This window comes from Carassius carassius, chromosome 14 (genome assembly GCF_963082965.1).
Source record: "Carassius carassius chromosome 14, fCarCar2.1, whole genome shotgun sequence".
Taxonomy (NCBI): Eukaryota; Metazoa; Chordata; class Actinopteri; order Cypriniformes; family Cyprinidae; genus Carassius; species Carassius carassius.
The window spans coordinates 28646427-28663416 of record NC_081768.1 but is presented as its reverse complement, the minus strand read 5'-3'; the positions used below and the strand labels follow the sequence as shown (position 1 = coordinate 28663416).

The 16990-nt window shown below is 36.3% G+C and overlaps 1 protein-coding gene across 1 annotated transcript in view; it reads left to right on the top strand.

The window, feature by feature from the left end:
* plpp4 (phospholipid phosphatase 4) overlaps positions 1-16053 on the top strand; it is a 289271-nt gene extending 273218 nt beyond the window's left edge. The window contains exon 7 of the mRNA XM_059566817.1: positions 14607-16053. Coding sequence (XP_059422800.1) covers positions 14607-14818 — 212 coding nt within the window. The 3' untranslated portion in view covers positions 14819-16053. The remainder of the gene's footprint in view (positions 1-14606) is intronic.
* The last annotated feature ends 937 nt before the right edge of the window (positions 16054-16990 follow it).

Below are 16990 nucleotides of genomic sequence, written 5' to 3'. Positions count from 1 at the left end.
CCAAGAATTGTATACAGATCCTTGCAACATGGGGCTATACATTATCATGCTGCAACATAAGGTGATCGTCGTGGGTGAATGGCACAACAATGGGCCTCAGGATCTCGTCATGGTATCTCCGTGCATTCAAAGTGCCAACAATAAAATGCAACTGTGATCGCTGGCCATAACATATGACTGCCCATACCATAACTCCACCGCCACCATGGACCACTCGATCCACAACAATGACATCAGCAAACCGCTCACCCACACGATTCCATACATGCTGTTTGCCATCTGCCCTATGTGAAAACTGGGATTCATCCATTAAGAGAATACACCTCCAAAGTGCCAGATGCCATCAAATGTGAGCATTTGCACACTCAAGTCGTTTACGATGACCACCTGAAGTCAGGTCGAGACCCCGATAAGGATGGTGAGCATGCAGATTCTTCCCTGAGATGGTTTCTGACAGTTTGTGCAGATATTATTTGATAATGCAAACCGATTGTTGCAGCAGCTGTCCGGGTGGCCTCATGGTCTCAGACGATCTTTGTCAAGTCAAGTCACCTTTATTTATATAGCGCTTTAAACAAAATACATTGCGTCAAAGCAACTGAACAACATTCATTAGGAAAACAGTGTGTCAATAATGCAAAATGATAAATAAAGGCAGTTCATCATTGAATTCAGTGATGTCATCTCTGTTCAGTTAAATAGTGTCTGTGCATTTATTTGCAATCAAGTCAACGATATCGCTGTAGATGAAGTGTCCCCAACTAAGCAAGCCAGAGGCGACAGCGGCAAGGAACCGAAACTCCATCGGTGACAGAATGGAGAAAAAAACCTTGGGAGAAACCAGGCTCAGTTGGGGGGCCAGTTCTCCTCTGACCAGACGAAACCAGTAGTTCAATTCCAGGCTGCAGCAAAGTCAGATTGTGCAGAAGAATCATCTGTTTCCTGTGGTCTTGTCCTGGTGGTCCTCTGAGACAAGGTCTTTACAGGGGATCTGAATCTGGGGCTCTAGTTGTCCTGGTCTCCGCTGTCTTTCAGGGCAATAGAGGTCCTTTCTAGGTGCTGATCCAGCATCTGGTCTGGATACGTACTGGATCTGGGTGACTGCAGTGACCCTCTGATCTGGATACAGACTGGATCTGGTGGCTACGGTGACCTCGGAATAAAAGAGAAACAGACAAATATCAGCGTAGATGCCATTCTTCTAATGATGTAGCAAGTACATAGGGTGTTATGGGAAGTGTTTCCGGTTCAGGTTTACCTAATTAATGCAGCCTAAAAATCCTTTAATGGATTTGGATATTAAAAGCATATTAGTATGTTATGTGTAAGCAAGGTTAAAGAGATGGGTCTTTAATCTAGATTTAAACTGCAAGAGTGTGTCTGCCTCCCGAACAATGTTAGGTAAGTTATTGCAGAGTTTAGGCGCCAAATAGGAAAAGGATCTGCCGCCCGCAGTTGATTTTGATATTCTAGGTATTATCAAATTGCCTGAGGATTATAATGTAAAAGGAGCTCATTCAAATACTGAGGTGCTAAACCATTCAGGGCTTTATAAGTAATAAGCAATATTTTAAAATCTATGCGATGTTTGATAGGGAGCCAGTGCAGTGTTGACAGGACCGGGCTAATATGGTCATACTTTCTGGTTCTAGTAAGAACTCTTGCTGCTGCATTTTGGACTAGCTGGAGTTTGTTTACTAAGCGTGCAGAACAACCACCCAATAAACATTACAATAATCTAACCTTGAGGTCATAAATGCATGGATTAACATTTCTGCATTTGACATTGAGAGCATAGGCCGTAATTAAGATATTTTTATAGATGGAAAAATGCAGTTTTACAAATGCTAGAAACATGGCTTTCTGAGGAAAGATTGCGATCAAATAGCACACCTAGGTTCCTAACTGATGACGAAAAATTGACAGAGCAACCATCAAGTCTTAGACAGTGTTCTAGGTTATTACAAGCGGAGTTTTTAGGTCCTATAATTAACACCTCTGTTTTTTCAGAATTTAGCAGTAAGAAATTACTCGTCATCCAGTTTTTTATATCGACTATGCATTCCATTAGTTTTTCAAATTGGTGTGTTTCACCGGGCCGCGAAGAAATATAGAGCTGAGTATCATCAGCATGACAGTGAAAGCTAACACCATGTTTCCTGATGATATCTCCCAAGGGTAACATATAAAGCGTGAAGAGTAGCGGCCCTAGGTACTGAGCCTTGAGGTACTCCATACTGCACTTGTGATCGATATGATACATCTTCATTCACTGCTACGAACTGATGGAGGTCATATAAGTACGATTTAAACCATGCTAATGCACTTCCACTGATGCCAACAAAGTGTTCAAGTCTATGCAAAAGAATGTTGTGGTCAATTGTGTCAAACACAGCATTAAGATCCAATAAAACTAATAGAGAGATACACCCACGATCAGATGATGAGAGCAGATCATTTGTAACTCTAAGGAGAGCAGTCTCAGTACTATGATACGGTCTAAATCCTGACTGGAAATCCCCACATATACCATTTTTCTCTAAGAAGGAATATAATTGTGAGGATACCACCTTTTCTAGTATCTTGGACAGAAAAGGGAGATTTGAGATTGGTCTATAATTAACTAGTTCTTTGGGGTCAAGTTGTGGTTTTTTGATGAGAGGCTTAATAACAGCCAGTTTGAAGGTTTTGGGGACATATCCTAATGACAATGAGGAATTAATAATAGTCAGAAGAGGATCTATGACTTCTGGAAGCACCTCTTTTAGGAGCTTAGATGGTATAGGGTCTAACATACATGTTGTTGGTTTAGATGATTTAACAAGTTTATACAATTCTTCCTCTCCTATAGTAGAGAATGAGTGGAACTGTTCCTCAGGGGGTCTATAGTGCACTGTCTGATGTGATACTGTAGCTGACGGCTGAATGGTTGCAATTTTATCTCTAATAGTATCAATTTTAGAAGTAAAGTAGTTCATAAAGTCATTACTGCTGTGGTGTTGGGAAATGTCAACACTTGTTGAGGCTTTATTTTTCGTTAATTTAGCCACTGTATTGAATAAATACCTGGGGTTATGTTTGTTTTCTTCTAAAAGAGAAGAAAAGTAATCGGATCTAGCAGTTTTTAATGCTTTTCTGTAGGACAGGTTACTTTCCTGCCAAGCAATACAAAATAACTCTAGTTTGGTTTTCCTCCAGCTGCGCTCCATTTTTCGGGCTGCTCTCTTTAGGGTGCGAGTATGCTCATTTTACCATGGTGTCAAACGGTTTTCCTTAACCTTCCTTAAGCGTAAAGGAGCAACTTTATTTAAAGTGCTAAAAAAGAGAGAGTCCATAGTTTCTGTTACATCATCAAGTTGTTCTGAGGTTTTGGATATGCTAAGGAATTTGGATACATCAGGAAGATAACTTAAAAAGCAGTCTTTTGTGTTAGAAGTGATGGTTCTTCCATACTTGTAACAAGAAGTAGAATTGACAATTATGGCTATATGAAGTTTGCACAGAACTAAATAATGATCTGAGATATCATCACTTGGCTGAATAATTTCAACACTATCAACATCAATTCCATGTGACAGTATTAAATCTAGAGTATGATTTCGACAATGAGTAGGTCCTGAAACGTGTTGTCTAACACCAATAGAGTTCAGAATGTCTATAAATGCTGATCTTTTTCATTATCAACATGGATATTAAAATCACCAACTATTAAAACTTTATCTGAAATCCTAAAAAAGTTGTTATAAATTGAAGCAACATCTCCACCTTTGCCTTTTAGACGCGGCTCATGTTTATAACAGTAATCTTGGGGGGTGGACTCATTTAAAATAATGTAATCATCAGGTTTTATCCAGGTTTCTGTCAAACAGAGTACATCTATAGTGTGATCAGTGATCACATTATTTACAAAAAGTGTTTTCGTAGAAAGGGATCTGATATTCAATAAGCCAAGCTTTATCATTTGTTTATCCATATTGCTTCTGTTTTTTATTTGTTGAACCTCAATTAAATTGTTAATCTTAACTTGGTTTGGACGTTTTTTGTATTTTCTAGTTCGGGGAACAGACACGGTCTCTATAGTGTGATATCTAGGTGAAAGTCTCTATGTGCTGAGAATTAACTGACCTCTGTGACGGGAGGCAGCTAGCAGACGGTCGATTTAGCCAGTCTGTCTGCTTCCTGACCTGGGCCCCAGTTAGTCAAGTATAAACACTAAGAATATTTGCCATATCTCTAGAGAGAAGAGTGGCGCCACCCCAGGAGGGATGAAGACCATCTCTTTTCAACAGGTCAGGTCTGCCCCAAAAGCTTGTCCAATTGTCTATGAAACCTAGGTTATTCTGTGGGCACCACTTAGACATCCAGCCATTGAGTGATGACAATCTGCTAAGCATCTCATCACCACGGTAAGCAGGGAGGGGACCAGAGCATATTACAGTGTCTGACATCGTGCTTGCAAGTTCACACACCTCTTTAATGTTATTTTTAGTGATCTCCGACTGGCGAAGTCGAACATCATTAGCGCCGGCATGAATAACAATCTTACTGTATTTACGTTTAGCATTAGCCAGCACTTTTAAATTTGCCAAGATGTCAGGCGCTCTGGCTCCCGGTAAACATTTGACTATGGTGGCTGGTGTCTCTATATTCACGTTCCGTACAATAGAATCACCAATAACTAGAGCACTTTCATCAGGTTTCTCAGTGGGTGCATCACTGAGTGGGGAGAACCTGTTTAATGTTTTGATCAGAACAGAAGAGCGGTGTTTTGACCCACGACTGCGCTGCCTCACCGTCACCCAGTTGCCCTGCTGTAGGGGCTCTGTTTCCGGAACCGAACAATGTACAGGAATCCCTGAGCTAGACGCATCCAAAGCCGTATCTAGAGCCCTAACATTCTTAATGTCCTCAATTAAAGTTTGGATGCGTGTCTCTAATTCTGAAATCTTCTCTGTCAGCCTAACTATTTCCCTGCATTTATCACATGTGAATCCCTCATCAGCGACAGAGATAGATGTACATGTGGCAAGAGGTGCAAATAACAATAGCAGGAGAAGCCATTACTCACCGTGCTTGATGAAATATTCTTTCTGCGGTTGTTTGATGAACTTGTGAAAAACTGGAGCGAGAGAGAGGAGAGGAGGAAAGAAAACAGCGATAGGTTCGAATGAAAACGCTAATGACAAGCTAACGAGTGCTAACGCTTTGCAGGTGTACTGCACTCACGAATATAAAATAAAAGTGAACGATCAAAGTTAATCTGATAAGATTGATCGATAATATCAGAAATATATCGGGCGCCGTTTGTAAAGCTGCTCATGCTGAAAATAACAGCAACATTTTGTCACATTTAGCTTCAAACAATGTAAAAAAACCGGTATGAATTTTTTGACGGTCACTTTTTAGCACATTTACAACAATATTTGTCAACTTAGAGATATTTTAAATAGTTAAATATAAATATTAAATGTTAAACCTAAATGTTAAAATATAAATCTAAATGCTAAATCTAAAACTAAATATTAAATCTAAATCTAAATGTTAAATCTAAATCTAAATATAAAATCTAAATGTTAAATATAAATATAAATGTTAAATATAAATGTTAAATATAAATATAAATATAAATGTTAAATCTAAATCTAAATCTTAAATCTAAATATAAATATAAATGTTAAATCTAAATATTAAATCTACATCTAAATGTTAAATCGAAATGTTAAATCTAAATGTTCAATCTAAATGTTAAATCTAAATCTAAATCTAAATGTTGAATCTAAATGTTAAATCTAAATCTAAATGTTGAATCTAAATGTTTCGGTTGAAACTAAATATTTAGCTAATATGCAAATTCAAAATGCCGGAAGTGCCAAAATAAAAGCTCGATGAGGTCAGTGTGTGTTTATAGCATTGTGTTAAATAAGTAACGAATAAAAATCATCTCATCCGAGGAAATTGACTCTTGGACATGGATTATCGTGATAATGACTACCGTTTTTTCCGGACTATAAATCGCACTTTTTTCATAGTTTGGCTGGTCCTGCAACTTATTTATCAAAATTAATTTGACATGAAACAAGAGAAAACATGACCGTCTACAGCCACGAGAGGGCGCTCTTTGCTGCTCAATGCTCCTGTAGTTTTTATATTTTTAACTCCACTAATGTTATTTTTTTTTATATATATAATTAGAAAACCCCAAATCGTTATCTCTATAATATTTTTTCAATTATTTTATGTGATTTTATTTTTCTTGTATAGGATCTCATATGATGAACACGTTAAATTTTTATTTACTGTTTTATGGCGTTATGATTGTTATTGTTAAATACAACCGTCTTACCCTGATCTTTTATGTTATAAGTTTGGCAATAATAATAAAAAGAGGTACAGGTGCACTACCACTTCACAGCATCACTAACTCCACAGTCCAGTACAGTTTCTCTCAGCGACTCTGCAATGTCTGCACACGTCGAACAGCTGCTCGAAGATCTCACCTTTGGAGAAGACTGATGATTTTATACTCTAAAAATGTAAGTATTACTACTCAACAATGAAGATTACCCCATAATGAACTGCATCCTTTGCCCACCCCAACACTTACTTGCAATAATAATGATAAATGCCAACCAATAATTATATAAAAAACTTTTCCTTAAAATTACATTTTAGTAAAAAAAGCCAAATGTATTTTCTGTCGTGACATAGCTATACATGAATATACACTAATGCAGTTGATGTGAATGCATCAGTTTTCAGTCAAGCAATTAATACACGAATAGATAAAATATTTATATTTTATTTACTGACAACAAGAAACATGTCTAAATGATTAAAATAATGTATAAATGTTAGCATCACAATAAATGCATACATGTACAAATCAACAACACATGAAACAAAGCTTCATTCAAACTTACTGTTCTAACAATCATGTATTTACAGATGGTCAACCCCACATCTTACTATCATCTCAACACAGCTGTTCTGATTCTGCTGCTGCGCTGTGCTTCACAGTCTCACTCTTCTCAACGGGGATGTCTTTGAGCAACAGGATGAGGAAGACCATGATGTCGGCTCTCTGAACCACACAACCTTGAAGCGAGAGCAGAAGAACATGTGCAGGACAATCTGACTGCTGCTGTGTCTGCTCCAAAACAATCGTGTGCCTGCTCTCCACGAGCACCACTACCTTTAAAACATTTACACATAGTTTACAAGTACATGCATTAATTTATTACTTTTGTAGTGGGCTAAACCACTGAACTGGTTCAAAACCACCAGTAAGTCTGTGAGCACGGCTCTTTTCTCCAGGTGGATCAGAGGATTGTAGGCCCCTGTAATAAGAGCACTGTCAATCACTTCAGATAAATGCTTTTGAAGCTTCTGAAAGTCAGCCTTCATTGTATAAACAGAAACCAGCAGAACAAACTTTACCAAAATCAAATCCTCAGTGTCTTTTGGTTTTTCTCTAGATGCTCTCGCTGCTCTGGGGCCACCGATGATGAAGAGACCACAGCAGCATCTGGTCCTGATGAGACAGTGAGAGCTGGAGTGATGGAGCGTCTCATCTATATCTCTGGACCATTTCCGGATGCTGCAGTGGACTTCTCCATCCTCAGTGCACACACCAGTCTGCAGACATTTTCATAACCTACACAAATACACACACACACAATACAAAAAGTCATTCCTTTATTCTTTTGTTTCAGGTATTTCCTTTTTTCCCCTTTCCTTGCAGGTATTGCTCCACCACAAAAGATCTGCAGCAAATGCACAGAAATCAACAATAAGAAAAGTGCTGTTATAACTCTTTGAAATTACACTAATTAAAATGTTTCATTTATTTTTGTAGTGTTCTTACACAAATCCTTTGATGGCAGCATTCCTTCATCATTCACTCTACAGCAGCTAAACATAATCTGTTCCTGTAACATCCAGACAAGAGTCAGTCTCCTCTGTGATTTATCTGTGATATACTGCATTTGCATGTTGAGTTAGTAAATGATGTAACTCGCTTTTTATCCAACACAAATGTTCCTAAAATGATCAATATTGCAAATGGACAAATAAAATAGATAACCTGTGTTTAGTTACTGTATGTAGGTTTGTTTGATTACATGACTTACACTCATCTAAAGCAGTGTTGACAACAATGAGTGAACTCAGATGCCTGTTTCATGTCTGTTAAATGTGCTCACCTGCAATACTTATCAAAGACTATCCTGTCAGATGACAGACATTTAGTAATAGTCTTCAAGATGTATATATGGTTTATGTAAATCCACTTTTGAGTCGTGTACTTAATGGAGCTCCCCTGTTAGTTATTCATTATAAAACGTGTTTTTACAGCACAATCACAAATATGCTATATTATGTAAGTAACAAACAGGGTTTAGATTAAGCCAGGATCAGGCCATGGCTCAATTAGTCTTGCCTGTGAAACCGGAGGATAGCGTCTTTACACCTTTTGCTTATATGTTGCTGACTTTACACCTTAGATTTAATAGATTATTAACTCCAAAATCAATACCACTGTATGAAAATAACTTGTACTCTTAAATTTAAATAATTATTTCGTGAAAAAAATATATTCTCACCATTGTAACACACAGCAAGCCGTCATATTCGTCTTCTTCCCAGTTTAACGGCGGTTGGCATCCAGCTTATTGGCGCAATACCGCCCTCTTTGTTCCGGAGTGTGGATCAGATAATAAAACTAAACGTACACATCTCTCACATTGTTCCCTAACATTAATATCTACATACACTAGCGTACTCTTCAAATACAGTTTCTCCAAACGTGTTTATTACTTTAGGTAGTATTTATCAAGATAATCCATGTCCAAGAGTCAATTTCCTCGGTGATTTTGATTCGGTGAATGATTTTTATTTGTTCCTTATTTAACACAATGCTATAAACACACACTGACCTCATCGAGCTTTTATTTTGGCACTTCCGGCATTTTGAATTTGCATATTAGCTAAATATTTAGTTTCAACCGAAACATTTAGATTCAACATTTAGATTTATATTTATATTTAACATTTAGATTTTACATTTAGATTTAGATTTAACTTTTAGATTGAACATTTAGATTTCGCATTTAGATTTAACATTTATATTCAACATTTAGATTTAGATTTATATTTAACATTTAGATTTAACATTTAGATTTAGATTTAGATTTAACATTTATATTCAACATTTAGATGTAGATTTATATTTAACATTTAGATTTAACATTTAGATTTATATTTATATTTAACATTTAGATTTAACATTTAGATTTAAATTTATATTTAACATTTAGATTTAAATTTAACATTTAGATTTTATATTTAGATTTAACATTTAGATTTAACATTTAGATTTAGATTTAGCATTTAGATTTAACATTTAGGTGTAACATTTAATATTTATATTTAACTATTTAAAATCTCTAAGTTGATAAATATTGTTGTAAATGTGCTAAAAAGTGACCGTCAAAAATTCATACCAGTTTTTTAAACATTGTTTGAAGCTAAATGTGACAAAATGTTGCTGTTATTTTCAGCATGAGCAGCTTTACAAACGGCACCCGATAGAAATATGGTGTGAATTAAGTTATATTTTACCACTTTAAAAAACAGAGAGTGATAGTAAGATAGAGATTCTAGAGAAAAAATAAAATAAAAACAGCTACACCGAGCTACGATTAGCTACAGAAGGCCAACAGAAAGTAGAGAAAACACTGTCCAACAGCGACACTGTCCAACACCTCACTTTGAGGTGAAGATGCTGGATGTGGAGGTCCTGGGCTGGTGTCGTTACACTAGGTCTGCGTTTGTGAGGTCAGTTGGATGTACTGCAGAATTCGCTGAAACACCTTTGGAGATGGCTTATTGTAGAGAAATTAACATTCAATTCTCAGGTAACAGCTCTAATGGACATTCCTGCAGTCAGCATGCCAATTGTACGCTCCCTCAAAACTTGCAGCATATGTTGCATTGTGCTGTGTGATAAAATTGCACATTTTAGAGTGTTTTTTTTATTTTGGCCAGCCTAAGGCACACCTGTGCAATAATCATGCTGTATAATCAGCATCTTGATATGCCACACCTGTGAGGTGGATGGAGTACCTTGGCAAAGGAGAAGTGCTCACTAACACAGATTTAGACAGATTTGTGAACAATATATGAGAGAAATAGGCCTTTTGTGTACATATAAAAAGTCTTAGATCTTTGAGTTCAACTCATGAAAAATGGGGGTAAAAACAAAAGTGTTGCGTTTATAATTTTGTTCAGTGTACATATTGCAGTGTTCAACTTGATTCATTAATCAAACATATCAATATATATTAATAAACATATCAAAATTTGAACTTACTTTAATTTGTTAAGCAAGATTCTATTTCAGGTCTATTTCAGGTTTCTAATCTGCATAGTTTAGCTTAAACTCTGATCAATCTTATCCTACACAAATTGCAATGTAGCCTAGATGTACAACATTTAAAACTGATTAATGTTAAGCTTACATTGGTAACTTAAGCTAATTTTCTAGCCATTTCATGCTAGTTAACAGTTAACATTTACAGAGAGTAATTGTAACTTACCTTTGTGAAAATGCTTTGAACACACCATCATGTGTGGTGGAGCGTTATCCATGCCATTCGTCATTTTTTTGTCACCTCTGAAACATGGCTTGTACTATTATTTTTCCACGCTGGAAAACGATAAAAGGATATTGCATTCTTAAGCTTTATGCCACTTCTATCGTGAGAACGACTATTGCAGTTTATATCACAGCAGGTAGGCGGCATCTTGAACACTGCGTTCTTCCCTCCATGCAAAGAAGTCTGGTGCCTAATGTTTGTGCCGCGGATTCCCAAAATGCTTTGCGTTCACCACTGGGAATACGTCATGATGACGACACATTAGCGATCTCTATAGTGTTTTGAATTATCACTTTTCATTCCTTATTTTGTTAGATATTTTTATTATCAAATACTGAGTACAAAAATGCTTTCTATGTGTTCCCTTTCCAACAAGATTTTAATGTTTGACTGTAATCATAATGTAAAACCTGATTTTTATCTAACCAAAAATATCTAAACCTCGACAAAAAGTAATCTTTTAGAATTACTAGAGATAGATCTAAATGCAAAACCTAAAAAAAATTAAGAGATGAGGTCTAAAAAAATATGGGAATCCAAAAGCCTCTGTATATATCTATATATGGTGCTAATACAAGAGGTTACGCAACATTACACAAGTTTTTATTTTTTTATGCCTCCAGATTTCCCAATTCTCACATAGAAAAATGGATTTTAAATTCTTTCACACTATTGTAATGTAAAATATTGCATTTATAATTTTTTTTAATAAATTAAGAGATAATATATATATATATATATATATATATATATATAATTCTAATGGAGAAAATAGCACATTAAAATTGTATAAATAATGCATAGTATCATAAAATTCCCTAAAAATCATAAATAATAATCAAAAAATATTATTGAACAAAAATATATTACATTGGTTTTCCTGAAGGCTTCGGTCACTTTTGACCGCGAAGAAGGTAAGTGTGTCTTCTAAAAGAAGAGGGCCAGAGGTTTAAAAAAGCAAACTTTCGTATATTCTAGATTCATTGCACACAAGCTGAAATATTTCTGAAATATTTTTTTTTATTCTGATGGTTGACTTACAGCTTAGGACAATTACAAATTCAGTATCTCAAAAAATTATAATATTCCATTTTGAGCTTGATTAGTTTGATTAATTTGTGTATAAATACAGGGTACCTCTTGTGCTAGTTTAGAACATGCAACCACAATTATTGGAAAGTCTATGGACTTGACAGTTGTCCAAAAGAAAATCATCAACACCCTTCACAAGGAGGGTAATCCACAGAAGGTCATTGCTGAAAGGGCTGGATGTTCACAGAGTGCTGTATAAAAATATATTAATAGAAAGTTGACTGGAAGGAAAAAGTGTATTAGGGAAAGATACACAAGCAACAGGGATGACCACAGCCTTGGGATGATTGTCAGGAAAAGTTGATTCAAGAACTTGGGAGAGCTTCACAATGAGTGGACTGAAGCCAGAGTCAGAGCATTAAGTGTCACCATGCTCAGACGTCTTCAAGAAAAGAGCTACAGCTGTCACATTCCTAGAAACAAGCCACTCCTGAACTAGAAAAAAAATGTCAGAAGCATTACACCCTTTGGTAAGGAGAAAAATAACTGGACTGTTGCTCAGTGGTCCACAGTCCTCGTTTCAGATGAAAGAAAATTTAGCATTTCATTTGAAAATCAAGGACTGGAGACTGGAGGAAGACTGGAGAAGCAAAGAATCCAAGCTGCTTGAAGTCCAGTGTGAAGTTTCTGAAGTCAGTGATGATTTGGGGTGTAGTGGCATCTGCTGGTGTTGGTCCATTGTGTTTTATCAAGTCCAAAGTCAATGCAGCCATCTCCTAGGAGATCTTGGAGCACTTTATGCTTCCATCTGCTGACAAGCTTTATGGAGATGCTGATTTCATTTTGCAGCAGGATTTTAGCACCTGCCCACAGTGCCAAAACCACCAAGTGGTTTGCTGACCATGATATTACTGTGTTTGATTGGCACAGAGAATCTATGGGGTATTGTGAAGAGGAAGATAAGTAACATCTGACAAACAATACAGAGGAGCTGACGGCCGCTATCAAAGCAATCTGGGCTCCAATAACACCTCAGCAGTGCCACAGGCTGATTGCCTCCATGCCATGCCGCACTGAAGCAATAATTTGTGCAAAAGGAGCCCCAACCAAGTATTGAGTGCATTGTGCACCTGCTTTGGAGATCTTGAACATTTCTGTTTTGTAAATTCTTTTTTATGATTGATCTTTGAGAAAATATTTAAAAAAAATTGAGATACAGATTTTTTAATTTTCACAAACGGTTAGTCATAACCATCAGAATTAAAACTCTTGAAATATTTCAGTTTGTGTATAATGAATCTAGAATATAAGAAAGTTTGCTTTGTTTTATTAAATTACAACAAAATAAAGCACTTTTTCATGATATTCTATTTTTTTATATATATATATATATATATATGACCTGTATATACATATTAATTTATTTCCTTTGTTACTTTGTAGAAGGACACCTTATATCATACAATGGCAAGGAGATACTTATTAGTGTGACTTTATATGGACCCTGTCCCCTGAGACCTGCTGGGTAATTGAACAGAACTAATCTAAACAATAGTGGCATGGACCATTAAACTTGATGGGTCCAATCTGGTCCAAGTAAATACAAGCTGTGGACTCTGTCATAGATTTTTCTTAAATCTAACTAAGTCCTATCTCATCTGACCTAAATCTACCGGGGCCGTCTCCAATCGACGATCTCCCTGGGCCGTCTCCAATCGATGCTTAATAAACACCTGGGCCGTCTCCAATCGACGATCCCTAACGTCTCCAGTTGACGCTTAATAAACACCTGGGCCGTCTCCAATCGACGATCCCTAACGTCTCCAGTCGACGCTTAATAAATACCTATTTATCTAAACTATCTCACCTGCTGCGCAGCAGAAAATGACAGACAGACTTCAGCAAATGTCCTTTGAGCTCTTTATTTACGGCCGGGAGAGTACTCGAGCAATTCTCAGAGAATCTCTCTCCAGAAAAAGAATACATCAGGTTTTATAGGACAAATACAGACACCTCAAAATAAACTCAGCATGACTAAAATCACTAACATAACGTCACCTTTTATCAATATGATTGGTTCAATTTATAAAGCAAGCCCCTCCCTTCTTTACCCTCTGAGACATGACATAATGCAGGCTAAAAACGAAAGGTTAGTAAGACCTGTTCCGAAAAGAAGAAGTAGAATTTAGTTTGTTATTTTTGTTAGACCTAGACGAGGAAGTTAGGTAAGTGTTTGTCATAATGTTAGACTCAAAAGAGAAGTCAGGTTAAAAGTTTAACAAGTTGAATTAAGGTTAGAGGTTTAACACAGCTTAGATTCAGAAAAAATAGTTTACTATCTTATTTATTAAAAAACCACCAGGGGTTTGTTCCAGGGGTAATTTATTAGTCTATCCTCAAAATGATGTTTCAGTCATTTAATTTTATTTTAGACATCACATTTTAGGAAAATAATTGCTTTCAGGTTTGGTTATACATCTGTGTGTCAGTGTGCATATCAGCTCTTTTAACAACCCTCACAATTTTGGTGCTTAAATTCTTACTCTCAGGGTAGCATTAAATTGCAGAAACCATTAGGTGAATCCAATTTGTTTAAGAATGCCATGTCAGAACCAAAAAATTATCCTCTTTTGGCACTGGAAGACGCAGATCAGTAGAGCCACAACTAGATATAGGAGAGGCTTAATATAAATTCTGCCTTTGTTTCCTATAAAGCTTTATTTGCTGTAAAATACAATCTATTCTTTTTGTGGGTTAATTTAATTATTCACGGGATTAACAACAATAACAGAATTAAAACATGATATTATATTAAAGACAGACAGTTACAAACTATATCGATGAATGGATAGATGGACCAAAGAACTACTTTCACTAAGACAATGTCTTACTTAGTGAACTTTGATTTGTTCCTCACAGATGCTTTTGTTGGGGGATTGATCGGCCTCTTCTTTGCCTACATCTGTTATCGGCAGCACTACCCACCCATCCTGGATGTAGACTGCCACCTGCCATATGCTAGTCTGCATGCAGCAACTGCCCACAACATGCCAGCCTCCCAGGATCAACCTCTGCCCATGGATAATGCCACCAGCCTCCCTCTGGAGGGCATGACCGAGGGACCAGTATGACTAATAGAGACCCCCCCCAAGGCGCACATCCGTCTGACCCCCTACTACACCAATGTAGTATGAACCACACTTAACTAGCACTTCAACATTCCAATGAATTAGACAGATACATTTTGTTTATCTCTCTCTCTCTCTCTCTCTCTCTCTCTCTTTCAATCATTATGCAGAGTTACAGTTCCTGATTTCTTATCAGTTATAATTAATTTAATGACGGAGTATTGGCAAGTTTGAACCTTGGACAATATGTATAAAATGTGTTTGTGCAAGAATCTCTCTTTAAAGATAAGTACCATGGTACACAAAAGTTGTAATTATTCAGTGCTATTATATATACTGAGGTACCTCTTCTATGTTTTTGTATAGGTTTTCTATTACCCAAATAGCAGGGAGAGAAGTTGATCTTAAAGTGAAATTCTTATTCTTAGAGGTTTCACTCATAAACATGTAAATCTTGGATTGAAATCCTAAATCAATTCTTTATTTGTTTCCTTGTTCCTATATGGCTTTGTGTTGATTCATTAGCAGGTGTGCATGCATGTTAACAGTTAGTGTGGAACATTGCTATGTACCATTGCTTTTCCACATATTGCATACCAGGCACAGAGGAATTAGAATGGCAGAACAGACTCGCTAGCAAAAAAAATCAGCCACATTACAAATCAGCCACTATGTAGAAACAATACAACAGTGGAAGGTTGACTAAACTTAAGTAATTATGCCTGAAAACACTGCTCAGTAAGTAAATTGTATTTATATAGCACATTAAACATAGCAAAGCTATCCAAACTGCTGAAAAATGTAAAATAAAATTAAAAGTAAGAGGAATCACAGAAAAGAAGCAAACAAGACATATAATACAATAAAACAGCAATGAAGTGAAATTAAAATGCTAAGGAGAAAAGATACATTTTCAACCTCAATTTAAATATGGTAATGGAAGATGCAAGTCTAGAGGCAATTGGTTCCAAAGACGGGGGGCAGTGACAAAAAAGGCTCTGTCACCCTTAGTTTTCAAACGGGAATGAGGGACAGATAAAAGAGCCCTGTCAGCAGATCTTAAAAGTCTGGTAGATGGCAAAGGGATGATAAGATCTTTAAGATAAGATGGAGCTATACTATTAAGAGCTTTAAAAACAAACAACAGAATCTTAAACTGAACTCTAAAATGGACCGGAAGCCAGTGAAGAGAAAATAAAATTGGAGTGACATGGTCATATTTCTTTGCCCCAGTCAGTAGCCTTGCAGCTGCATTTTGTACCAACTGGAGGCGTGAAAGTGATGACCGAGGAAGACCTGAGTACAGTAATTTAAATGAGAAGTAATAAAATCATGAATAACCTCCTCCAAATCCTGAAAAGACAAAAACTGTTTAAGTTTGGAGAGGACCCGTAATTGGTAAAAACTTTTCCTTAAGACAGAATTAATTTGTTTGGACAAATATAATTTTGAGTCTATGATAATGCCCAGGTTTCTAACCTGTGAGGAAATGGAGGGGAAGTGATTGGCAAGCTCCTTAATAATAGCTTTTGGGGGACCAAAAACAATAATTTCTGTTTTGTTCTCATTGAGTTGGAGAAAGTTATTTGATTTTTTTTATATCAGGGATACATTCCAGCAATGGTTGAATGGAATCACCAGCTTTTAGCGGGAGGTACAAGTGTGTATTATCAGCATATAAATGAAAACAAACATTGTGCTTCCTGATAATATCCCCCAGAGGGCGCATATATAAGTTAAAAAGAAGCGGTCCCAGAATAGAGCCCTGAGGTACTCCACTAATCATTTTTGTAGTATTGAATATTGAGTATAACAGTATTGATGGAATGCATTTTTTTTTCAAGAAATGGTATTAATAATTTTTTCACTAAAGTATTCATACCCCTTTCTTTTTTTTTCAAAACACTGCTCAGTAAATAAGGAACACACAGCACTGATTTTTCACCCGACAGAAAATAATTTACAAAATGTAGGAATTGAGAAGGAAAAACAGCTTTCAGACTGTTTATGAAATGTTCCACCATCCTCACAGACCGAAATCCCACTTGTTCACAAATTTCAATTGTTGGTCTCCATTTTCTGGAATCAATATCAATCAGATGTGCTACTTTTGTCAAACCTTTCCCCATAAATGTTTTAACAATGATGTTAAATGTACAAACTAGGGTTGTAACG